Here is a 26,999-nt window from a genome sequence, read left to right as displayed (position 1 = left end):
AGCAAGAGCATCCTCGCTGATGTTCCGGAGATGTTTGTACAGCGTTAGAGGTATTACATCGATTTTTGTAGTTTTATAGCGAATTTCGTGTTTTCTTTGTATTTAGTCTCGTAATTGTTGGGAGCAAAATTAGCTACATGTATGAGTTTCGCTTTGGCAACCCTGCGCAGGTGTGCTGTCATATACACCGTCAGTTTTCCATAGTAACTGGTGGAGTGTAGATGTAGTTGTGGGAGGAGGCTGTAGTTTTCAAGTGGCAAGGTTACGTACTTCTTGCCATGGCAATAATAAGTGATCTGGTGAGTTGTATAGTTTACTTTAGTGCTGGAAGATAGAGTGGCAGTGACGCGAATTGGCAACATCAGTAATACGCATTTATGTCTGCCTGAGTATAGATTTTAAGTATGATGACTTATAACGTCATGTGGTTTGAGTTTGTTGGAGTTCGACTGGCTAGAGGGAGATCTGGTGCCATCGACTGGAGAGTGAAGGTCTGGATCATTCATGTGACAGGTGTGTAATGTGAGATTATCAGTGTCTTGGCGATCTCAGCCCCACAGATACAAGCACTTGAGCAGGCGGTCATAGTGATATCAGGTTTTCTTCTTGATTATGGACAAGTCTTCTGACATTTTATTCTTGCTCTTCTCAGACGGAAGCTGCGATAGATCTGTGGTTCTCATGCGTTAGTCCATAGTCTGGACTTGAATCCATGTTACCCCCTATAGACATTTCAAGTGGGTGCTGGTAGTATGTCCTCTCGTCATAGCATATGTACGCACTGTCGATTCTCTCGGTGGGGTGAAACTGCAGTAGAGCTTCAGGCTGCTGCAATACGTAATATTGGAAATATCCAATATATACAACCTCATCAGCTTTACACACATACTGTGCCAAGTAGGCATCCACCATGTCGGACTGTCAGGTTGACTTGGCTCCAAGGACTGTCATCACCAATTGATTGTTCTTACTAACTTGACCTACTATGATGACTCTTTAGTGCCCAGGGTTCTTGTGTGTGGTATTTTGCTGGAAGGTACCCACCGCCTATCAGGTCACAGTCACGAAGCTCATAGGTCTGTACCCTGGGGTTCGCCTATTTATTATGCCTCCGCCCACCTGAGGTGGAGGAGGCATTAAGTGACTGGCCGGTCCGTGCGTGGGTGCGTGCGTCCGTAACGCTCTTGTGGGAGCGATTTCTCCTGAACCCATCGACGGATTTCACTTTTGCCAGTGATGCAGTATGAGATGATGAACTGATTAGGTCAGCTAGGTCAAGGAGTCAAAGGTCAAGATCATATGGGGTCGACTTAGTTTATCCCTGTGGGCGTGATATCTCCTGAACCCCTCGACGGATTTCGACCAAACTTTTTCAGTGACACAGTATGAAGGGACGATGAACTGCTTAGGTCAGCTAGGTCAAGGGGTCAAAGGTCAATGTCATATGAGGTCGACATAGTTAATCCTTGTGGACATAATATCTCCTGAACCTCTCACCGGATTTCGATAAGCTTTTGTCAGTGATACAGTATGAATGGACGATGAACTGATTAGGTCAGTAAGGTCATGGAGGTTGCATGGCGAATCCTTACGCAAGGCTTGGCCGAGGCATACCGAGTGACGCTTTGCGTCGACAGCTCGGGTTCCAATTTTTCTACGTTTCATTAACTTTAAAAAAAGTGTAATTCCGTCCGTTATGAAAGTCATTGGGCACAAATAGGTTAACCTAACCTAATCTAACAACATACGGCAACCAAATTTAGCCCAGCCTATCCCAGTTTAACCTAACCCAAGTAGCCAGAACGATTTGGGGGCCAACGAGTTGCAGGTGCGATTCAACGTATTACCCTCAGTAGGACACCACCGTCAGTGTCAACAAACCTAACTTGGTGCTGTAGTGCATGACCCTTGATGAGTCCCTGTGAGAAATTTGGTGCTTGTATCACAAAGTAAACGATTCCGTCAAAATTTGCGTTAGCTGCCTCACTATAAAATATATATATGTTATTTCCGAGGAACTAGGTGTCATTAAAGTCAACAGTCATGAAAGATAAATAATGTCATAAAATTTTCATCATTTGTTATCGGGAGCTTTCCTGCAGTTTGTCCACCGATGGTATTCAGTCTCTGACACACACAAACGCACTTTTGTGCTTTCACCTGCATCTCTTCCTACAGATATCCCTCACCCACTCGCACTCTGCAAGCATGAGAAGGGTTAATTCTGACTATCACTTTCCCTGGGAGGAGAAAGTCCGGTCCTGCAGTGGACCTAATATGAAGTGATTCATTTCAGCATCAGATCCCCGGACAATTTCATTCCGTTTAGGGAGGTCCTGTAATAGGGAGAGTTTTTTTGAAGGTTGTTTTCAGCCCCTCAGGTTCGAAAATTTCCCTAATAAACCCAAGATGTCATGGCACTGAATGGGTTTACTCAGTGGCCCAGTGCTGATGTAGGTAATGGTCCTGCAGAACTTGTTTGGCATTCAGTCATAGGTTGCAGGCGGATGTAGGCAGATTGTGGCCTGAAAGTCAACAGCGTTTGCGTTCTCTTCACATTTTTTCTCCAGTACTTACGCGTCGGAATGTAACGGCAAGTGTGTGTGTGTGTGTGTGTGTGTGTGTGTGTGTGTGTGTGTGTGTGTGTTTTACCATGTTTTGAAATACGTGTTGTGGTGTTTTCGGGTAATTAGAGAATGAAGTAATGGGTACTGATTAGTGAAGCATTAGCCTATTCAGTCCGAAGACGTAATTTGTTTAATCTTGCTACCACCAGACGATTTGTTCAACTTAAAAAAGAATTTGTTATGAACGCATCAGTGAAGGCTGTGAGTAACCCCGACATTCGAAAATTCTCCTCTGAACTGAATGAAATCATCTGGAGATAGCAAGATTAAGATGGAAAATGTGTTCTCGAAATAATGGGAGAAATAGAGGCTAATAAAGAGTGACCCATAAGGGAACCCATACTGTAAAAGAACGGTAAATAAGTATATGTTCAGGATAAGAGCGGAGCCTTGAAAGTGAGGATGATGCTGACCTTGATCACTGAAAAAAAAAGGAAAAAAAAAAAAAAAAGAGGCGCTGATTATAAACTCGCCTTAATCGCATTCCACTCATAACAATCTCAAACGCCTTTATACTGATTTTTTTTTTTTTTTACCCTGTCGAGTAATCTGGGCTTTTGAGATACCAAGAGTGTGTGTGTGTGTGTGTGTGTGTGTGTGTGTGATACTGCTGTCAAGGATTTCTGTAAACTGGTTTGGGTTGCCAGACACCGTGTTGTTTTGAAAGTCTTGGTATTGTTTATTATTGTACAGTCGGATACTAAAGGCCGTTTGCCTACTGTTTCTTTCTCACTGCTGGTCATATGTTTGAGGAAAAAGTTGCACGTTATCACCCACAGATTGATGATAATACGCATCTCAGTTCACATCACTCTGAAGCGTCTAAATCTATCTATCTTACGCCTTAATCCTGTAAGGGGTAGCCATAAACAAATCGCCTCCATGTCGCCCTGTCCCAGTACAAAATAATCATGGTAATTGCTCGTATACAAGCACTTAAATGGACTGAAACTTTGATACATTCCTGGTCTTTTTATTTACTGTCAAGTGTCGATCTAGATCCCAGAATATTAAACTCTCTTAATGTATATATAAATGAGTGTGCCATTTAAATAACGTTGTAAATACGTTTAAGTTTTCCTTTCCTTGACCGGGTGAGGGACTTTTCGACTGAGGGTGAAGTTTAGAAGGGTTGCATAAGTGTAACGTAACCATTTCAGACAATGTTCATCCCATCAACACAAGTTTTTAAAAATTTATTATTATTATTATGCGATGCCGCTAAATGTATCTGTTTGCGTGTATCTGTGTTCAAGAATCAATGCCAGATCGAATTTGGATTTAAAAAATTGCCACAGAAACATTGCACGTGCATCTGGGAAGAAGCTAATCGATTTTGCTGCTGATCCGTCAAAGCTCGTGGGTTAGGATCAAAATTCATGATGCGGTGTTTTCCCGTAAATGCCTCATCTAAGTTTGATAAAGATTGATACATTGTGTGGGGGATGGGAAGACGTGATTCGATCCTGGTGTACATCAGTCAAGCTCACGGGTCAAGATGAGAGTTCTTAATCACACATTTTAGCGAGATTAGTGGTCTCTAAACGAAAAACATAAACCTAACTGTGGCACACTTGCTGAAAATGTGGAACTCCCAGGAAGGGAATATTGTTCTGGCGATGATGGTGGTTGAGAGGGAGGGGAGACTTAGGAGTACTGTACCTCAAAGGGAGGGAGAGAGAGAGAGAGAGAGAGAGAGAGAGAGAGAGAGAGAGAGAGCTCTGTCTCCTGCCTCACCACTTGTCTCAGTCCTGCCTCACTTACCTTATCTAATTTCTGCCTAACTGTATTTGCTATCTATGCCTAACCCTTGTACTGTACTCTCTCTCTCTCTCTCTGCTACACACACACACACACACACACACACACACACACACACACACACACACACACACACACAGCTGATTGCGTGGCCGAATTCACTGGGCATTTTGTTGACACTTCATCTGTCGTAATTTACCTTTATTTGTTTCTGGATCCAACCCAATACTATCCATAGGTGAGAAAAAAAGACATGACGATGATGATGATGATGATGATGATGATGATGATGAGGAGGAGGAGGGGGAGGGAGGAGGAGGAGGAGGAGGAGAATGGTGATGATGATGATGATGATGATGATGATGATGATGAAAGTGTCGTTACATTCCCCTCTCCAGACGATTATATTCAGCCTATAGAATTTTCGAACTGAAGGCCTTAGATACAGACTTCATCAACCCCCTCAGTACTGGGAATAAAATCGTCTGAAGCAGCTGGAATAAACTGTAAAGAGGTCATGATATTTATTCACTAGGGCCGTCTATATTCTGGCAACAGCTATACGATTATATTATACATACTTGAAAAGGGTTTTAGTGGCAGAGTGATTTAGGGTTGTATCTAACCACTCCAGTTCGAAAGCTTCCCTCCAGTCTGAATAAAATCATCTGGAAGGAGGAAGAAAGAAATGAAAGAAATCGTGGGGAGAGTTAAAAAAAAAAAAAAAAAAGTCACCCGGATTCAAGGGGCCATGGAGTTAAGACTGGGTTTACACTGTCGGGACTGGTTGATAGACTCAACAGTGCACACTCCTCTAAGTAAAGCAGGGTCATGTGTTTGATCACAAAGCCATTACCAGCTGTGTTTAACCAGTTGCCAGGTATATTTACCCTTTCCATGCCGTGTGGGTAATACTTCTAGATCAGTAATCCTTGCCATGCCCTATATATAGAGGTGTTTAGATAATACTGTTAGACCTGTTATCCTTGCCATGCCGTAGTGAAGGTGTATGGGTAATAGTATTATATTAGTTATCTTTGTATTTCCCCAGTGAGGGTGTCTCTTTTGTCAGTGCTTAGCGATTTCGGAGGGGGTCACGTGTAGGGAGCGTACCCTCTAGCTGGACATTCCATTATAACGCTAGCCAAACATACGGTATATTCAGGCATCGAATTACACAGAACCTCGTGACACAACTTGCCCTCTCCTGAACGATCTTGTGAAAAGCGACCATTTCCCCGTAATATCAACTTACAAAAAAATACTGCCAAGCTGTCACCTGTCAGGAGTTGAATACCATCAGGAGTAGGGTAGCAATAATTAAAAAAAATAAGTAAATACATTATTGTGCTCTTCTTCCTTCATACTTCGGTACTTAGAAACTGGTTTGTTTTATTTATTTATTTATTTATTTATTTATTTTTGTTCAGCCAGTGGTATTTTATTATTGCCGTTTGATTTTCCTGCATCACCTGCGCAGCTGGGTCATCCTTGTCCATAACCTTGACCAACCCAGCATGACTTGTAACCCCGGATGAAAAACAGTGCTCAGTGGTTCGTATCCAAGATGGCATACTGTAGGAAGTTCAACGCGTCTCTTCCTTTGCGATGCATTTTCCGTATTACTCGAGAACGTTCTCTTGTATGCTCGTATATCCCTTTATATCGACATAGTTAATTTGCATCAATAACATACTCGTACAGGAGGATTATGAAGGCGCGATATGTAAAATAAATTGCTGAAGAAGAGGCTTTACTGAATCTTCAAAGTGATTTCCATTGCATATTACACCTTTACATTCTCTTTTATGAGTAGTTGACGAACTTTTGTCCCTAATTGCAGAGAGAGAGAGAGAGAGAGAGAGTTACGGAGGGACAAGTGAGAGATAGAAGGAAACAGGACAGCCTTGAAACAAAACAGGTTGGGATGACTGGAGAGAGAGAGAGAGAGAGAGAGAGAGAGAGAGAGAGAGAGAGAGAGAGAGAGAGCATGCAGATTCTTTTTGTATGGGATATTAGCCTTTAACATGGTGACGTCCTTTTATTTTTTATTTTTACTACCACCAGAACATTTCATTCAATAGAACGGAAACCTTACGTGTGGAGAAATGTCAGCATACCATCAACTCCATCACAGCTAGAGGAAAATCGCATGGTAGCAGCAAAAATTAAATTTAGATAACATCGTAGAAGTTTTTGTAGTAGTAGTAGTAGTAGTAGTAGTCGTCGTAGTAGTAGTAGTAGTAGCAGCAGCAACAACAACAGTAGCAAGCAGTAGTAGTAGTAGTAGTTGCAACCGCAGACTCTTCTGAACATGAACCTGGTGGACTGCAGGATTAGGTTGCCATCCTTTTGGGGGATAGAGAAGTAGCTGAGGGACATTTTTATAACCAAGTAGTGGATGCACATGGTTTTACTGGCGTCACCACACGAAAGTTTCCATTTCCAGCACTGCCATCGTAGTGAAGAGATTGAATGGTTGTTGGCTTTATGAATTGATGTTTTCTTATTTACGAAATGCTTTTACCTAAAGAAAGTGTCCTTTATTTTTTTATGTGGTACTACTTGATTTATATCATTACCTCCCATATAATAGATATTAGGTACAGTACAGTACTAGGCTACTTATATCTGTTAATGTAAGGAACTGCTGCAGTACTGTACTAAATTTGTATATAATCAACCTACTCCTTAAAACACACACACACATTTATAGAGAAAGAAAGAAACACACAGAGAGTAGGGGTGTGATGACCATTGTTTAGCATCATCATTATCATCATCATCATCATCACCACCACTACAAACACCATCCACCTTTTACTTGTACTCCCCAGATGATGAAGCGATGGACGGTGGGTCGGTGGGTGTCATTGGCTGTGATGGCTTACACGTACCTAGTGGGAGAGCTAAGCCACTTCCTGCTGGGCATTGTTTCACGCCCCATGAGTCAGGAACTGCACTATGGGGACAAAGCCTGTCTACCAAACCCACAAGCTACACACCAGTCAAGCGACTGCCGCACCCTTAATTTTTCCAGGCAAGGCACTTGTAGGGACTGCAGAGAAATGCCATCTCATGGTGGCACTATTACAACAGAGCAACCCTGGTTATACAAAAGCCCCTCAGTATGCTTCCTGTCTCCCAAAAGGAAGATGGTGAACTGCTGGAGGATGACATCAACTGCAATCCATCAGATTCACATTCAGATGAGCCTGTGGCCTCATCAACAGAGCACTTACCTCTTGTGCACCTACTTTTCGTGTTGTATGATGCCCTTTGAGGCTAATATACCAGTATCCTTTATTTAGTTCCTTTGATAGTTCACTGGACAAGATCCAGATTTAGATTTTGGTGTACACTTTTTTTTTTTTTTTTTTTTTTTTTTTTTTAAATAATTGTCCCTGGGTATCATTAGTATGCATCTTGCCATGTCATACAAGGGCAGTATTAATGTTCACACTGCTGTAGTAGCAGAATCCGCCATTTTCTTATTAATTTATCAATACGGTATTTAACATTGCCTAATTTTAAGTAACTCTGGTGTAATTTAGAAATTTTACCAATACACTGGATAGATCTAACATCACAGAGTAGTGGATATGCATCAAAGCCAATTCTTTGTGTGATTTGGTCAATGATCATTCACAGATATATTTTTTAGTTGCCTCATGGCTGAAATAGGCCACTGAAAGGAGGCCTGTGCCCAAGGTAGTAGCATTACCGGTAAAACCAGGTCTGCCTGATTGAACAGACCCATCAGTCACTGGCAAGCAGTCACCCTTGCTGGGCCATCTTGTGCAGTGAACCGATGTACCCTTGTTGTGAACAGCTCCTTGCCACAGCAAGACATGTGGAAAAGTGTGGGTTTGGTGCCTGGATGGATACCACATTGACTGTTGCCACTCAGTTATCAGGGGCAACATGTTAGATCCAACATCACTGTGTTCTCTGGTTTCATGGTTACCACCCTTCATTGTAAATGGTTTTCTACTTTACAGGAAACCATTAGGCTTGTCACTAAGTGTAAAATCACCATAGGTAAAAGTAAGCAGCACTACATCAAGTGATGTAGGTGTATTTGGAGACCACTGACTGTCCACCTCTTAGCCTCAGAATCCCATACCTCAAGCCCATTTCAAGTCTCTCAGTGTTATGTGTTTCTTCCTTAATGTGCCTTTATCTTCACTTTCTATTAACCTAACCATGCTTATGTGTGTTTCTGGTACTTACCATAACAATATGTATGTATTAAGTAGGTCTAAATTATTGTAAAAGGGAAATTTTGGGCTCGCAGTCAGGGTGCCTGGTACCAATTAGAATAAATGCCATAGGTTCTGTGTATTTGCTGTCACACAATTCATTTATCATGCATCATGTTTGGTACCAGTTATATGTGATATCCAAGGGATCAGTGTAGGGCCTGGAGGATTTTCTTGGGTAGAAGCAGCCCATGACATGCATTGAGCTTGTACAACTGTCGTTCTCAGGGCGGTGTTGCAAATCTCCCCTGTAAATTGTTTGACATATTACCAATTTCAGAGACATTTTGAAACCACATGAAATGAGCGTTTGAAGATATTATAAGGTCATTATTATTATACGTAGTTCATTTGAAAGGCTTATCATTTAGTAACTAAATTAGTCAAATTTTAATGACAAACATAATGAAAAAACAACAGGGTAAATTCAGCCTGTATAAAGCACATTAATGTCAGTGCTTTATTCCTTATACAGTATTACCATCTACTCAGTATTAGGATAATGCATTAATGTGGTTTCCCCAAAATCCATTGTATGAGAAGGGTCAGGTGACCATTCTTCCCCAACTTCTTCCCTGGCCATGAGTCAGTGGCACAAGAGAAGGTAGTCACTTCAACTAGGATAGTTTAATGTCTAGATCACCAGTTACCCATAGTAGGTGTGAATAATCAAAGTATTGATCCTTGCAGTTGTTATGACTTACTGGAGGGTGACAATGTTACAATGTGCGTGTGGGACTACTCTGGCCTGGGGATGGAGTATCAGGTGTTAGCCGGGCCTGCCTTCATCTTTGTCTTCACCACTGCAGGCATCATCATTGGTATCATCAGCGATAAGTTCAATAGGTCAGTAACGGCCACATATGGTTTAGTTTCACACACATCTTACTCTTATGCTGTAAAAGAAAAATACTGTCCAAAACAGTTCTTGCTAGCATTCATAGTAACTTTACACAGTTTCATGCTTTGTTACTTATAATCAGTCTTATCCATTTTTTCCAGTTGAGACAGGGTTAGATAGGATCCAGACAGAAGGAAAGAGAATGTATGAAACTAGGAGAAGAGTGTGCCAAGAAGAAAAAAATGTCCAAAGCTAATAATTTTCCCACCTAAAGATGGGGTAATGTTGGTCCAGAAACAAGGAAGGAGCATAAAAGTGGGAGAATTATTGGCAACACAGTCAGTGAAGGTCTGCATGGTCTTTCACACATCAGTAAACTTTCTGAATCCTGGCTCCTCCTCATTAGTACAACCCTCTGCTCATATTCACCATTTTTCTTTAAAGATGCACTGAGAATACACATTAAATATTGTATTCTCTCTGTTATAAAGATAAAAAAAAGATTGCCAATCCCTTGTGATATGCATGTCATTACAGAATTCATTCAGCCATGTTGATTACCTGTCAATTCTTAAACATCATCGACTTCCATTCTTATCTTTCTCACACAGTCATTTACCATATCCATCCACCTTCCTCTTGGCCTACTATGCCTTCTTCCACCTTCAGATTCACTAAGATGTACCCATTTCATCCCCCCCCCCTTCACATCAGTATCCATTCCTGCCAAATAACCATTCTTTCTAAACACACTTTGTCTACCCATTACAGTATTAGCAGAATTCCTTTTTCCACATCTGTTGCAAATCAGTGTTTCGTATCCTATCTACTGTATACAAACAAAGCACATTCCTTTCCAGTTCCATTTCCACTGCCTTTACTTTTGACTTTCACATTCTTATTATACCAAAGTTTCACACCCACATGTTAAGGTGGGCGCTTAAGAAACTAATACATTCCTCGAGTATTTCCCATACTCAGCCTTGAATTGCAAATATCAAGGCATAGCACAAGCCACCTTTTTTTCTTGAGCCAATTTGTTCCACTTTCATTTTACAATTACCTCTCTGCTCTGTAGCAACACTAACTGATGTAATAAAGCTTATTTATCAGTTAAAGTATCCTTATTCACTGGTTTGTCAGACACAGAGTCACATTCTTTCTCAGCATCCATCACTTTGCTCACATAGCTCACAGACAGTTTAATTTTCACCTCTTCCTTAATCCCTTCAGTTTGAGATGTCTTCCCTTAGTTGAATAGAACAATCTTGTTCTAACCATAGAGAATATTATTAAAACTGTCATCATCGTGTTGGAAGTAACCCTCTGAATCCAGATGATATCCTTTGTATTTTTTCAAGCTGCTACCAGATGATTTTATTCAACTTTGCAAAAGCCTTTCATAATGAATGGAACTTAAGGCTATATCTATCCCTACAGTTAAAAAATTATCCTAAACTGAAGAACATTGTCAGCAGATGGCATGAATAGTGTGAAGATGACATAACCCTGGGCTCTGTTGGGTAACGGGGGATTCTTTTAACACCTTCAGTCCAAGATATTCTTCCTAAACTCAATAATATCATCATATGGTTGTCAGAATAAAATAGAATATGGAATTTAACTTAAGGATTCTCTCTCTCTCTCTCTCTCTTTCTCTCTCTGTCTCAATTCGTGATTTGTTATTATGGTTGGCAGGAAGGTTGTTGTGATGGTGTGCTGTGCTGTGCTGACCCTGGCTACAGGGCTGACAGGTGCTGCCTCTTCGTACTGGCACCTTGTCATTCTTAGGATGCTAATGGGTGCAGGGTGAGTATCTTTCACTAGCATTTATTTTTACAGAAGATGGATTCTTATCATTGTCCGTGGGAGGCATAACCATGGGAAGCACTACCATGGGAATGGGTTGAGGCCATAAGCCCAGCAGCTGACTTTGCACAACACTCCCAGGTGGGGAACTCAGTCACATTTGTATGGCGTGTAGGATGAGACTACTACACGTGCATTTCTCTTTCTGCACAGCTAAAATCTCCTCCAAGGAGGTAGGCTGAAGTAGTTTTCCTTGAATTCAGCTGGCTTAAAAGAAGGAAAACTCCAAATTCAAACCCAAAACCTTCAGTAAGGGTTGGCAGCAGCAAGGGCATTAAAAAAAAAAAAAAAAAAAAAAAAGGGAGAGAGAGAGAGAGAGAGAGGAAGAAGAAGCCCAGGTAAACAAATTTAATCATGCATGCATGTAATACTAACTTTCATAACTTATGTACACTTATAAGATATACGAGTAGTTTCATCTCACCCTGTATATGTCCATGTCTACAAGGAAGCTGTAACCAGGAATTGACAATGAAGGCAGACCCGTTGATAGCTTGCAGGAATTCACAGTGAAGGCAAAACTGTTTTGAAGCTTTTGTAGACTGCAGGCGTAGTAAAATGTATTGTGAAGTGTTCCTCATGAAATCTGTCAAAGCTTTGACCTACCACATTAACACAGGACATCATTTAGTGTGAAACCTTGGCTATAATTTCTCTCTAGCCAGGGGCTGGAGAAAGGGTGAGCAGAAACTGTGGCTTGAAAATGTACCTGTGCAGGTATATATATGCCAAAGGTAATAGCTTCACCTCAAATGTTTGTGTAGGTATCAGAATCTTTGTGTAATTCATGGACTCTCTTACTTTCAGGGAGTCCTCCTTTGCCCCAGCTTGCAGTAGTATGATCTCAGATATGTTCCCAGAGGTATGGTGCTCAGTGCATTGTTTTATGTATGTATAGCCTTAACCTCTTGAATTCAGGTAAATCCATTGTAGCTTATTCTTACTGCTACCAGATGATTTTACAGAACTTTAATAAATACCTCCTATAATTAAATGGTTTCAGATAAGATTATATCTAACCTCCTTGTTCAGAAAGTCTGTTTTAAGCTGAATAAAATAATAAAACAGCTTGTTTAAGATAGAAACATGTAGGGGAAAACAAAAGTCATATCTATTTTCATAATTTGAAGGATCACCGGAAGTTCATGTATTTTTATATAACCTTTGCATTTGCTGATCCACATTTTCTTAAGTTTAAGTGAGGTGCCATACATTATATCCCCTAACATGTTCGCTCAGAGGATGTGCAGTAACTCGCACAGCCTACACTTCTTACAGTAGACATTAGTAAAACCTTTGATGCCAAACGCCGATGCAAACTAATCACGAAAATCTAAAACACAGACAAGGAGAATAGCATCAAATACTGGCTTGCCAACTACATATGAGTATATGGTAGGCAAGCACATGCTGCACTCCAGGGCGAGTCATCATGAACACACAACATCCTAAAAGAGTTCTATAGGGTTCCATTCTTTCACCCACTTATTTTAGCCTGTGCATGCTTGACATTCCTATAACCCAACCACCCACAAACATTGCCTTATATGCAGATGACATTGCTATAACAACCGCACACCACATCACCAGCATCGTATATACACTGCAACAAGACAGCAGTACCTCATTACACTTCAGGCATGGGTAGAGGACAATAGGCTGACATTCATGCCATCCAGTTCCACCACTGCAGCATCACCAGCAGCAAGCATGAACACAGATACTCCCCTGAAATCACACATAACAATGTATCTGTGCCACACACACCCTCCTATAAGGTCCTTGGAGTGACTTATGACTCTGGATTCACTCTCAGTGACCACGTACAAGACATGAAAAGGCAGTGCACCCCCACACTCAGCACACTCAAGGCACTTATGGGGACAGACTATGGAAAAAAAAAAAAAAACTTCCAACTCAACAAGAAACACATTAAGTCAGTGATATCCTGTGCCTCCCCAGCATAGGTCCCCATCCTATATAATATCCATTATAACACCTAGCTGACCATACAGAACAGTACTCTACACATCACCAATGGCTGCACCAAAACCACTCCTGCAGCTTCCACTTTGATACCTGAAGTCCTTCTTGTCAGAGAATATTTTTATGTGGGAGGCACACAATTCTTTGTGGCAACCTCCACCAACACATAACTCCTGTGTCATTACATGACAGAGCTATGCAATGCAAATAGATACATAAAACAAGCACTACATGAACATTACCAAACCCTCTTGGCAATACTTCACTTCCAGACAATCCAACACTAGCAGTGAAGAGATGCCTACATATTGTGCACATTTCACACACAGGGCTATACAACACCTCAATCAGGACACTGTACCGCAAACCCCCCTTCTTGATGTTCGCCTGTCAGAGATGTCCGTAAATAGTGTTGGTTGAGTTCACCTAACTAGGCTTAGATAAGGACATCACCTAGCCCTCCTCATTTACAAATTCAGTTTGGGTTGGGTGGAATCACAGGTGACACATGCCCCCCATATAGAATACAGTAGACCCACATGGCATAACACACATAATGGAACACTGCACAACACATGCTGCACTGAGACACAGATACAACATTAACCATAACCTATGGGATGACCCTGTAGAGGCTCCCCCCCAGTTAGTCTGTTATAGCAAGTGCCTACTGTAGTTACGATCTGATCTTTGACTGGTGGTTGTCCCAGTAAAACAGAAGCTCAGAATTGAAATTCAAGGGCCTAGGTGATGGAGAAGAAAAAAAAAAAAAAAAAAAAAAAAAGCCCACACTGCTTGTTGATTGTTCACTGATAAAGCTGGAGAAACATATGCAGTATAGCTGTTGGTAGTATTGGTTAAGAAAAGGTTTGTACCTGTACATGCACACTTGACCAAGACCTTCAAAAACAAAATCGGTTTCAGCAAAACTGTGTATACATATTCTTTAAATCTTGTGTATTAATGTCTTACGGTGTAAAAAACTGTCATGGAGTGAAATTTACTACTCTAATCATGGGTCATCTGTTCACACTCTTGTGTCTTCCACATAAATTATATAGTACGTTATTTCAGTTTTTGTTTGCAAAACATTGAGTCAAGAAATCATCTTGTTTTTCAGTCCCTGCGTGCTCTGGCCCTGGGGATCTTCAACTGGGGAATCTACCTTGGTTATGGCCTGTCATATGCTGTTGGTAACTTCATCACAGCTGCAGATATTGGAGGCTTGGTAAGCTGGTTGCAGCATGAATAACTTGGCCAACTTCACAACCATCTAAATGCATTCTTTTCTGTTTTTCATTTTTTTCAGGGAGAGTGTTTTTCTTTAAAAGAAGCACATCTATGAAGAAAAATAACCCCCCAAAATATGTGAAGATGGAGCTACGAAGTATCTAGAGAGAGATATAAAATACACCATTGGATTGAGAAGGTTACAGCTTAACTGATACAACTTTATGATTAGAACTGTAACACTATTGACAGGCTGTGATCAGCAAGATGTTTTTATATTTGCATTACTGTAAAGTATTGTATCAGTATTTTGATTGTACAGGTAATCCTCATAAGTTGGGGATATGCTGTAAAGTATCACAACTTGTTTCACACAGATGGTACTGTAAACTGGGAGAAACTGATGTCATCTTTGTCGATATGAGCAGAAGTTTAATAGGCATTGTCTCTGTAATTTATATGGAGTTAAAAAAGAAAAAGAGAAAAGGTAAAAAGGAAGCTTATAATAAAAATCTTCTGTACAGCAAGTTTTTGTTATAATTCACCTTTTTAAATGTTCTATTTGTTTTTATGTCCACAGTTTATTACAGAAAATTACCTAATAAAGATCTGTTGGTTTGTCAGTTTTCCCCAAGTTACAGTACCTTTTGTATGGAGAAGGTTATCACATGTAGGGACACATCTTTGACCTACACTGAAGACTGCTTGTATAGATTACTTTTCCCATTGTAGGGATGGCGGTGGTCATACATAGTGACGGGAATGATGGGTGTGGTTGCAACTCTGCTGCTCTTCATCTTGGTTACTGAGCCACCTAGAGGAGGACAACTCAGAGTCAAGCTGGGTAGTGAAGAAGCTGACGGGAAAAATCCTGGAACCAACCAACAGCAAAATGAAACTGAATTTTCTAATGAGGACTCCAAGGATATCACTTCCTCTCCAAACAGCCAGTCAAGGGAAGATTTAATTACAGATGGACCCAAACTGGTAGAAGGGCTTAAGTCTCTTCTAACTCCTCCTGTCTTAATGCTTGCCTTTGCATCTTGTCTAAGGCATACAGGTGAGTTGCATATCCACTTTCATTAATCAGTACCTAGCAATGTATTGTAAATATTGTGGAAGTTGAATGTAACAAATACTGACCAAGAGATTAAATACGTAATATATACTGTACTATACTTATATGCCAGAGCTTAAACAATGTGTGAATATTTGGTTCACTTCACTTGGCATGCTGCTGATTGTTCTACTTACACAGTTTCTCTTCCTTGATTCATATCCCATCTCACCTCAGCTGTAGGTCAGAAAAAAAGAGTAAGGATAATGATGAATTTAGTTCTGTATTTACTCTGCATATCTCACCTAGGTTTGCATTAGATTAACTAACATTTCCTTATCATTTACTCATTTGACTTGACATGGATTTTGTGTTACAGGCCCTAGTTTACATCAGATGTGATATCATTGACTAAAATTATCAGCCATCATCTCCTCAAGGACCTTGCTTCTTGCTACTTTGTTCTTACATGTTTCCGCCATTCACCTCAACAACCTCTCATAACCTGTGGCCGAGGATATTTGACTGACTCTTACATCATCATTAGATATAGGGAAAAAGGGCCTGGATGGTGGTGGTGATGATGACAACAACAGATGATAATATTGATGGATGATGATGGTCATAATGATGATGATAATGGATGATGGTGGTCATAATTGTGATGATGATTTTAACATTCACATATCTCCTACTTTCAGCTGGGTTCTCTTGGGCATACAACACCCAGCTTTACTTTCTCACCTACTACCCTGACTTCAACCTGGGTCTGTGGGTGACAGGTGTGTCCATAATAGGGGGGACTTTAGGTGTGGCGATAGGAGGCTTAGTGTCTGACAAGCTCGTCAAGAGGATTGGAATGAGGGCAAGGCTTTATGTACTGGCTGGGAGTCAGGTGAGGGTACAATGGTGATAGTGATTATCGTGGTGGTGGTGGTGGTGGTTGTGATGGTGATTGTAATAGTTATGATCATAGTTATGGTGATGATGATGGTAGTTTTACTTAAGGGGTATTATGGATTCTGTTGTTCAAAGCCTCCTGTAAGTTCAATATAATTGCCTGGGGAATGTGAAAATGAAAAGATGAAGCTGAAAAGACTGCAGTTGGTTGGAACAGTTATGTAATCCAGAACATAAGTCCTTGCTAACTGCCTTGTTTTTATTGCTCGTTTGTTGTTAACCACTTCACTCTGATCACATATTTTAAACTTTAATCATGTTGCCACTTGGTAATCTGGCTTTGCTCAAGGAAACCTCTCTTAATGAATGTATTAATGAAAAGTATATCTAACCCCTGTGGTTCTATAAATGTCTCCTGAGCTGAGCAAACCGAACTGACTAAAACAGTAAAAGACATTCTGGGCTGAAGGGGCTGATTCCATATTAAGTAACAGAACATTTCCCAATAAAATATAATTACTAACCATTGAGCTGATTTGCTGGTACCACATCATACAGTACAACAGTAATTGGATGGAAAAAATGATGATGCTGTATTTTGGAACACATCTTCAGCTTACAACATGGACTGCCTTTATTCTGTTCCAGCTACGGCCACACAGTTGTATCCAACTAAGAAGTTAACCCCTTATGTACAGTGATGTGGTGCAGGAGAGGGATTCCTGCATGTGGTGGCACTGATGTAATTGGGCAGCTTTACTGCCCAGTTATACAAATGTCATTCTGTTCTCTCCCTATCTTCCGAAAAGATGGTGCATTGCAGGTTCATGCACATAATAGCCTGGTGTTGTAACTACTGTGATGATATACTGTACTCTTTTAATTTTCTAATTATTGCTGATGGTTTACATTTAGTATTTAGCACATTGGGCAGAAACCATATGAACAACAAAGAGATGCCTGGTGGTTTAGTAGGTTAAGGCACTTCAGCCAGGTAGTAGATTAAGGCACTTCACCCAGGTGTGGCCTTTATGGGTTTAAGTTTTAGAGATGGTTGGGGTTAATTGCTCACATAATCCTGCTCAGGGACAAATGACTGCTTACCATTGCTGTACATTTCTTAACTGATTTACTTAATCACAGGCCCTTGTGCTCCTGACAGGGCAGTAAAAGATTGGTTTATGGATGGATAGAGTTAGTCCTCACACAATATACTTGGCCTTATCCATTCCAGCTAGTTGCCACACCTTTTGCTGCAGGAGTGCTGTTCTTACCTCCCCCTGGTGCCTTCTTCAGCCTCTTGGGAGCCTATTTATTTGGTGAGTACTTAGCTAATTAAGAATCTCAAATCATAACTTTACCCTGGTTATTTTTATTTTCACATTTTTTATGTTGTTGGTACACATGGTTGTTTTATTTATATTGACACAAGACTATTTTCTTCAGCTGAGGGAAATCTGAACAGTCATAGGAATAAATCAATCATGATTAACTATGTGATGCTGTAGATACACTTAAGTATTTGATGCACCAAACAACTTTATTCACCTAAGAGGTACTCTATGTAGTAAAAAGGTTGAGGTGCTTGTTGGTCTAGTGGTTTGAATGTCCCAGTTAGTTCTTTCAGCTATGTAACATCACCAAAAGGATTAGGCGAGTCATTTACCATAACTTAGTGGACAAGAGTAGCTTGAATTACAAGTCATAGGCACACCTTCTTGTATTTTCAAGTCTTGAATGATATGTTAGCCCCAACTGCATATGCAGTTTTGATAGTTCTCTGCTTTTATACCATGCCTCATCTCCTGGGTGGGAAGTAGGTTTGGGATGATTTCCTGTACTGGATTTAGATATAAAGAGAGATATGCAGTGTGTACATCCATCATCTAATCCAGTGTTGCCCCATGAGGAGTGTAGGAGCCTGGGGCTAGGAAAGTTGGTCCTGACATTTAAGATGAGAGTGAGCAGCCTCACTCATCCCTGAGTGGCATTACGTGAGGAATAAACCCCGACCACTCCTTGGATATAAACCTGCACTGGCTCGATCCAATTGAAGCCCCCCAATTACCCACTAAACCACCAGGTGCCATAATTTGGTTATGTGGTTACCATCCAGCCTAGTAAATGGTTTCCTAGTGTACAGGAAACCATTTGGCATGTCACTCAGTGTCAAGTCACCCACAAGTATTAAATTGCTCACATAATGCTACTCAGGGATGAGTGAGGCAGGTCATGCTCATCTTAAATGTCAGGACCAACTTGCCTAACCCCGGGCTCCTACGCTCCTCATGGGACAACATAGGACTGGATGATGGATGAACCTTACCCCAGCCTTAGTTGAGAAAAGTAGTTAAGATGATAATGTCAGTGAATGGTAAAAAAGTTCACCATCTTTCTAATCTGATTGTCATACTTTCATAAATTCCTGCTTCACATCCCACATCTGTTCTCCCCCCCCCACACACACACAAAATTGACTTTGACCATGTAATTTTCCTTTCTCCTCTGCCAGCTGAGATGTGGTTTGGAGTGCTGTTTGCGGTGCTGCTGGAGTTGGTGTCGGAGTCTGTGCAGTCCGTGGGCCTGGCAATCTTCCTCTTTATCATGAACAATGTTGGAGGGAACTTGCCTGTGCTGGTGGATCCCCTCACGAACCTCACCTCCTACCGCACAGCCCTTCTCATCATGTACCCGGGTGGCTACTTGGCTAGTAAGTGATCTAAAGTATATATGTCGTTTGTTTCTTTTTATAGTATTCTTTAGTACAGTATGTTTTTAATTTGATGGAACTGGACCTTGCCCACATCTTATATACTAAGTAGTGGTTGTATAGAGTGCAATGAGTTTTAGGTGCGGGGTAAAAATGAATTCCCTTGGTCATTATAGTGGATTTGTTTTAACCTGACAGAATTGGGCCACCCCCAGTACTTGAACGGTAAGCAGTGGTTACATGAAATTTTATTAAACTTGGTTATGAGGTAAAAATGAATCTCCTTGGTTACTGTAGTTGATTTGGTTTCACATAATGGAGCTGAACAAGTCTCACAACTTGAATGCCAGGTTTCTGTTACATGAAATTTGGTGAGTTATGAGGTTGGACTGAGTCTCCTGGGTAACCAGCTAAATCAACACACCAGCGTCAGTACACTTTGCCATCAGCTGAGCTGAAAGGTGTTTGAGATTTTCATAATGTTAGAACAAGTGTAGTGATTCTTCATGGTACAAGCATTCAATATGTCGGAGACTTATAAATGTATAGTAACAACTTGTTCTAAGTCCTTTTTTTTTTTTATTATATTACTTTTTGCTGTTAAGCAACAGTAAATTTCAAATATTGGCTATTAAGGTTCCATTGCTCCCCGTTAAGCTGATTCATCAGTTTCCCTAAGTATATGCTGTCAGAAATTGAACAAGAGGGAGAATCACCATATTAGGTGGCCAGGGCCAACGCGATGCAGACATGTGGATACAGTATTAATTGGTTGTAAGGAAAAGGTGATATTTTGAAATTCATCACTGATGGAGACATACATAGGGGAATGATATTGCATATGAAAACTTTAGACAGTTATAAATATTTTGCCATTGTTCCATGTAAACATTCACATCATTTGAAGAAATTATTACCTAATACAGTATTTGAATTCTTAGACCTTTAAGTCTTTTGTTCTGTTCTTGTTACTGCCACATGATTTTAATTACTCTAGGATTAATTTGTAGTGGTGAAGTGGTTAATGAAGGCTATATCTAACCCCTCTAGTTTGAAAAGTCTCCCCACACTGAATAAAAATGTTTCCTCACATTGAATAAAAAAACTGGAAATAGTGAAAAAAAAAAAAAAAAAAAAATAGATGCCATCATACTGAGTGGGTAAAGGTGATTTTTTGTCCATTTTTCAGGTGCAGTTATGTTCTTCCTTACCAGCTTCTTTGTGCGATGAGGCTTCTGTTTCTTTCTCATAAGCCATATAATATTCAAGTGCCTAGATGTGAAATTTAGATGAGTTGCCTGACTGGGACCTTCAGATCATCCATTTGCAAAGGCTCCATGGTTGTGAATTTTTTCTGCAATTTTTTTGGATGACTCATTTGCATTCACAAGCCAAGAAAATTCAAACTTGAATGAGTTTGAAATGAAGGTTAGTTTGAGCAATAAAACTACCTTAAGTAGTTTGTTTCTGTATGTGATATGTATTTTTAAACTGTATGGAAGTGTTGAGTATTCTTCGGTTGTATGAAAGTGCAATGTATTCTTAGACTGTCTGAAAACGCATCTCATCCTTAGGTTTTATGAAAGTGCAGTAATTCAACCCTCTTGCGTATGCATCATTGCTTTGAGGGTACATGACCAGCCAAACTATCTGTGATGGCATTGCATGCTTGAAAAACCTCCAGTCACCAGTTGGGGATCAAACCTGTGCAAGCTGCTACTCCAGCTGGGGCATAAAGCCACTAGACAACCAAGTGTGTATTTGGTTATTTGGTTACACCCAACTTAGACAAATGGTTTACTAGGCTACAAAAATCCATGTATAGTTTTTTAGTGTTTCATCAAAATTCTAATATCGCCTGTTGTAAGATTTTTTCATTGTTTTTCTGTACTGACAATAATTTCAGACAGTAATTTCGAGCTGTAAGTGTGAGATATCTCTTAGTGTATATTTTCACCTGCATTATGGTTTTCTAGATGTTTTCTTAGTTTATAAGGAATTACAGTAATATCCTGAAGCATCATTGTCAGTTCAATGCACTACTTTACTCTGTTCACTTGGCCAAAAATTGGCATCTCCCCATCATGATTGCCAAGTTGTACCAGTAGATTTATTGGTCATGAACACTCCTATGGAAAGGATGTAGAGCCATAGTAGCTGTTGTCTTTTTCTGCCACTGAGCTAGCAATGTGAAATACGTTGCAAAATGATGCAGTCCTAGTCCAAGTTATGGTGAAAGAATTACAGTAGAATGTTTGACACCAAGTGGTCAGTAATTAATTATATATCCTCATTGGAATGTTGACCCTGACATGAGCACAGGTTCAATCCTCAAGAAGTGACGAGAACATGAATGCCTGTCAGTGGTGTATGTGAGTGGAAGAGAATATATTTATAGCATTTTACAGGTACCTAGTTGTGTTCATTTAGCAATGATTTTCAGTTGCAAAATCTGTTATCTTGCTCCTTCTCTAAGCAGGAGATTAGGCCACTACTGTGGTTGTAATACAGGCTATATGGTGCATGCTACTGTAGTTCTAGCTCTTTTTTTCATACTACAGAATTTTTTTATGATTTTTTTTTTTTTTTAATCCATTACAATTTGTTTGATATGGAAGCTTTACTTTTATACAAATTTTCCAGATCATTTAACATAAGCTTTCAGTGTATATACTGATAAGAGTATACAGTCTTCATTACAAGTCAGTCAAGGATGTGTTCCAATATATTGTAATGTTTTCACTTCACATAATAATATGATTTAGTTATAATGGTATACAGTAGTAGCTTTATAGATAGCAGTGGGACTTCAGTAGGCAATTTTTCTTTCCATTATCATTTACTTAACCCCTCCACTCCATTATCTTATAATGTATTCCAGGTATTTTATTCCCACAACATCAGACAATTTTCTTTGGCTTTGGAGAGACAGCTGGTAGTCAAGGGATTAGATACAAACTCCATTAACTTCATAGCAGTGCGACATCTTCTATAAATTGAATAAAATCATGGGGGAAAATACACCATAATTTGAGTAAGACTGTTTTGAAAAATGAATAATTAGAGTGAAAGGGTATGCAGTTAAAAGGAATATCAAAGCATGACTTATAACGAAGACTTACTGCACTGCATTCATAGGCTGTCCTCATAGCAGTCTGTGTCCAAGATGCATTACTTTCACTCACTGTTTTCTCTGTTCAGTCCAGAGTCAAAGCCCTGTCACCTCTCCTGCTTCTTTCTCCATGCACTTTGACAGACAGCCTCATGCATCAACAGCAACCAGCACTGATAACTTTATTTGGCCACTGATCAGAACAGTATTGGCATTGTTGTCTGCTGTGGATTCACTTGACTGTTTTTCAAGCCCATGGAGAGAGAAACACTAGAGGCTACTGGACTTCCATTGATGATAATTTATCAGCTTTAGGAAAGCTAGGCCTTGAAATTACTGTATATGATGATGATGATGATGATACAGTAGTTAAATATATCCATCTTTTAACAGGGTGCCAATTGGTCACTGGATATTATCTCAATTTTTAATTTTTAAAAAGGGGGGGGGAGTGATAAGTATTTATAACAGCATTCTTGGTTCACTCAGGCAAAAAAGTATCTGTGCACATTCCACTCAAAATTATCTGACATTCCAGATGATAGATACAGTACTTCAAAATGCTGATATTCCTAGTCTTGCTTTAACAAGGATGCACTGTATCTCTGGTTTGCAATATTTATGGTATCTTATCCATTGTAAGTATTGTTATTACAGTATAATGTATGTCTACTAAAATGACCAACATAAATCTTCCATAGACACAGCGAATTGCATTGGATCATTTAGGATATCACCTGGCCCATTGTTTGCAGTGCCATACATTTTTGATCATGTGTGCCTGGGAATATCTTGTCATGGGACCAAGATGGAAATGTTATAGAACACTGAAATGCCTATCGATTGGCCAGAGCAATATTTAGATTGCTGTATGGCTTTAATTATGGTGCAGTACCCATATTGTTTGTCTTATGCAATCTCTGTTATCAATAAAACTGTTAACAAGATGATTTGGTACTATTCCTCTCAGATAGAACTGTCAATATCCAGACATAAGAACGATATTGAGCATCACAGAACTGGAAAGCTAAAGTGAGTACAACACAGTACAGTATATTTTAACCCCTTGAATCAAATGATGTATTTTGCTGATTTGTTCTTACTAATGCCAGCTTATTTTATATAAGTTTGAAATAACCTTTATTACTGAAGGAGTTAGTGAGGGCTATATCTGATCCATATTGTTCAAAACATCCTGATGTGAGTAAAATCATCCAGATATAGCAAGAATACAATGTATCATACATACTGTAGTACTAGAGTGGGTTCACGAGGACCTGAATCCAGTGGACTGCAGGCTGAAGTTGCCCTTTTGGAGTCCAGTATCCCCCTTTTGGGGAACAGAAAAGTTGAGAGATGTTTATATAACCAGGAAATGGTTACATTAGTGACACTGTATGAAGGCATTCCTCTTGAATAATAGTAGTAGTAGTAATACGAGTAGTAATAGTAGTGGTAGTAGTTGTACAGTAGTAGAGCAACCCCAGTTTGTCTGGGCAAGCAGACCCATCTACCACAGGCAAGCAGTCACATCCTGCAGTGAATTGATGTTCCCTTGTGCATTGCCTTGCAACAGTGAGACGTGGGGAAGAGTGTGGTCTGGTTACTGGGTGGATGTTTCATTTGCATCTCTCCACTCAGTAACAGGGGCACCATAATATGTATATGAGTGAATGAATCAGTGAGTGGGGAATGTGTCAGTGAATGGGGAGTGATTGAGGAAATGGAGAGTGAGTAAACGAGTGAGTTAGTAAGTGAATGAGTGAGTGTGGACTGAATGAGTGAATGGGGAGTAAGTGAATGAGTGAGGGTGGAGTGAATGAGTGAATAGTGAGTAAGTGAATGAGTGGGTGGGGAGTAAATGGGTGAATGGGGAATGAGTAATTGAATTACTTTGTGGTAAGTGAGAGTGAATGAATGAATGAGTGACTGAATGTATAAGTGATGAATGAGCATGTGAGTGAGTGAATGAATGAATGGTGAGCTTTCTGAGTGAGGAGTAAATGAGTTAGTGAATTTGTTAGTGGGGAGTGAGCAAGTGAATGAATGAGTGACTGTGTGAATGTATAATTGATGAATGAGCAAGTGAGTGAGTGAATGAGTGGTGAGCATAGTAAGTGGGGAGTGAGTGAGTGACTGGGGAATGAATGGTGAAAGTGAGTGAGTGGGGAGCAAATGACTGGTGAAAGTGGGTGAGTGGGGAAGTGAGTGAATGAGTAAGTGGGGAGTGAGTGAAGGGGACTAAGTGACTGATAGAGTGGAGGGTGAGTGAGCGAGTCGGTGAGTGTATGAGTGAAGAACGAGTGAGTGAATGGGTGTTAAGAGAGTAAATGACAGAATGAATGAGATTGAGTGAGTGAGGGAGCTGAGTAACTGAGTGAGTGTGAAGTGAGTGAGTAGGTGGGTGATGAGTGGGGGAGTGTGTTAGTGAGTGCAGTGAGAGCGTGCAGAGTGAGTGAGTGGAAAGTATTTACGTGAGGGATTGGTAGTGAATGAGTGTGTGAGTGGGGGATGAGTGATTGAGTGAAATAAGTGGGAAAGAAGGAAGAAGTTGAGTGAGTAGGGGCTGAATGAATGGAGACATCTGGGGAAGGAAAGAGGCAATGGAAATACAGACTAGTGGGGGAGGGGATGAGTGGGGGTAGATACGTGATAATCTCCCTCCCACAGGTTAGTCTCTACACTGTGCTCCCACCCCATCACCACTACTCTTCGTCTTCATCGTCCCCTACCCTATCACCCCCAGCCCCATGCCTCACTGACTCCCCCCCCATTGTCCCCTCCCCCATTACCTTGCCATCCCTTCGTCCACTGCCCCATCATAATTTACCTCATGGCTTACTGCCCCATCATCCCCTGCTTCATTGCCTTCTATGCTATCATCCCCTGCCTTATCGTCCTCCACCTCATTGTCCCCCCTCCTATTGCCCTCCGCCCCATCTACCCTCCTTCATTGCCCCCCACCCTATTGCACCCCGCCTCATGTCACCCTGCCCAATCACCTTCTGCCCTATCATCCCCTGCCCCATTGCCTTCCGTTTCATTGTTCCCTGCTTAGTAGTCCTGTGCCTTATCACCCTCCGTCCCATCATCCCCCGCCCCATCATCCTCTGCCCCATTGTCCCTTCCCTCACCTCCACCCCATCATCTCTCACCCTATCGTCCCCTGCCCCGTCACTTCTTGCTCCATTACCCTCTACCCCAAGGTAAAGAGAATGAAAGGTAGTTTCATGGGGGGGTGAGGGGGAGCTAAAATACGTCTCGGTCTGCGCATGACGTCATAGTTAATACAGACTGCAGCTCATCCTGCTCAACACACACCAGTCACACACACACCTGCCTGTGAATAGGTACTCCGTTTTCTGTTTTTAGGGGTGGCTATGGCAATACAGATAATTTTGTGAACATGCCAACAATTTGTATAGTTCGTGGATGCAAATCCATTCATGTGAAAGGTGACAATAGAATACATTTTCATGCACTGCCAAAAGATGAAGAACTTAGAAAAAAATGGATTGAATTATGTGACAAAAAGAAAAATCGGTCATCTGGTTTTGTATGCAGCGGTTATTTTGAGAGTACTGCCTTTGAACGCAACCCTAATTATGAATTGCTTGGTTTACCAGTGCCTCCTGGACAAAGGAAATTCAAGAAAGGAGCAGTGCCTACTTTTCAACTACCGAGTTTAACAAGTAAGTTCCATTACTGTGTGAGTGTGTTGAGTAGCGACTTGTATGAACATTCATAATACAAAAGCATACCATACATACAGATGGTTTTCTGTCAAGCTCCCGTTTTCTTCCACCACCCCCACCTCCCTCTCTCTCTCTCTTTCTCTCTTATTAACTTTGACGTCACAGAATCTGCGCGGCTCGTTGGTGCTGTACTTACCTCTCAGTATACTCTTCTCTTTACCTTGCTCTACCCCATCATCCCTTGCCCCCCGCTCCATCAGCTGCCACTAATGATACCCCCAAACAATTAACAAAAAAATCAACAACCGGCCAGGCGTCTCAGTGCCAAAAGTAAGTTACACCGTGACACGTCCACGGACCTCCCCGCAAAATTTTACGAGTTGTTTACCGATGATGAACAACCCCCGCCTGGAGATTGAAAGGAAGACCACAAAATTCATTAATTTATTTTATTGTGAAAATATAAATAAGTTCTCTTTACAACTTATCATCTACTGCTAAGAAAATATATACTCGTAATGTAGTAAGGCAAATACACCGCATACACAAGAAATAATAATAAAAATAAATAGCAAGGAACTAGCGAGTATGAATGTGTTTAATGTCTGCCAAAGTACTAATAAATATGAAGCAGCTGAGTTCCGTAAGCAGAGTTCCTAAATACCTGGTACTGAGATCATGATAAAAATATCTCTCTGAATTGCACTGTGGTGAAGTTGAGTGGTAAGGTGGTGGTGTGGTAGCCCAGTCGTGTAGTGGTACGGTAGACTGGTAGGATGGTTGGGCTGTGGTGTAGCACTGTGTGTCATCTTGTCGTGGAGGACTTGGTGTGCTAAAGTGAAATGGTTGTGGCAGGATAAGATGATCGGGTTATGGTTAGGTAGTGGTGGAATTATAGGGATGTGTGGTAGGGTGTTAGGGTTGTGGTATACCAGATCAGTGTTGTGAT

At 40.7% G+C, this 26,999-nt stretch overlaps 1 protein-coding gene across 1 annotated transcript in view; it reads left to right on the top strand.

Annotated features, from left to right (window-relative positions):
* The window catches only part of LOC145398306 (uncharacterized), a 38,326-nt gene extending 16,500 nt beyond the window's left edge, over positions 1 to 21,826 (top strand). The window contains exons 2-11 of the mRNA XM_080271195.1: positions 7,226 to 7,428; positions 9,341 to 9,496; positions 11,190 to 11,300; positions 12,168 to 12,222; positions 14,467 to 14,574; positions 15,309 to 15,636; positions 16,335 to 16,528; positions 17,768 to 17,852; positions 19,046 to 19,243; positions 20,433 to 21,826. Of these exons, the coding sequence (XP_080127321.1) occupies positions 7,226 to 7,428; positions 9,341 to 9,496; positions 11,190 to 11,300; positions 12,168 to 12,222; positions 14,467 to 14,574; positions 15,309 to 15,636; positions 16,335 to 16,528; positions 17,768 to 17,852; positions 19,046 to 19,243; positions 20,433 to 20,473 (1,479 nt within the window). The 3' untranslated portion in view covers positions 20,474 to 21,826. The remainder of the gene's footprint in view (positions 1 to 7,225; positions 7,429 to 9,340; positions 9,497 to 11,189; positions 11,301 to 12,167; positions 12,223 to 14,466; positions 14,575 to 15,308; positions 15,637 to 16,334; positions 16,529 to 17,767; positions 17,853 to 19,045; positions 19,244 to 20,432) is intronic.
* The last annotated feature ends 5,173 nt before the right edge of the window (positions 21,827 to 26,999 follow it).

This window comes from Coenobita brevimanus, chromosome 45, assembly GCF_032717465.1.
Source record: "Coenobita brevimanus isolate Jiangsu-jjx chromosome 45, ASM3271746v2, whole genome shotgun sequence".
Taxonomy (NCBI): domain Eukaryota; kingdom Metazoa; phylum Arthropoda; class Malacostraca; order Decapoda; family Coenobitidae; genus Coenobita; species Coenobita brevimanus.
This window is presented reverse-complemented; position numbering and strand designations above follow the sequence as displayed.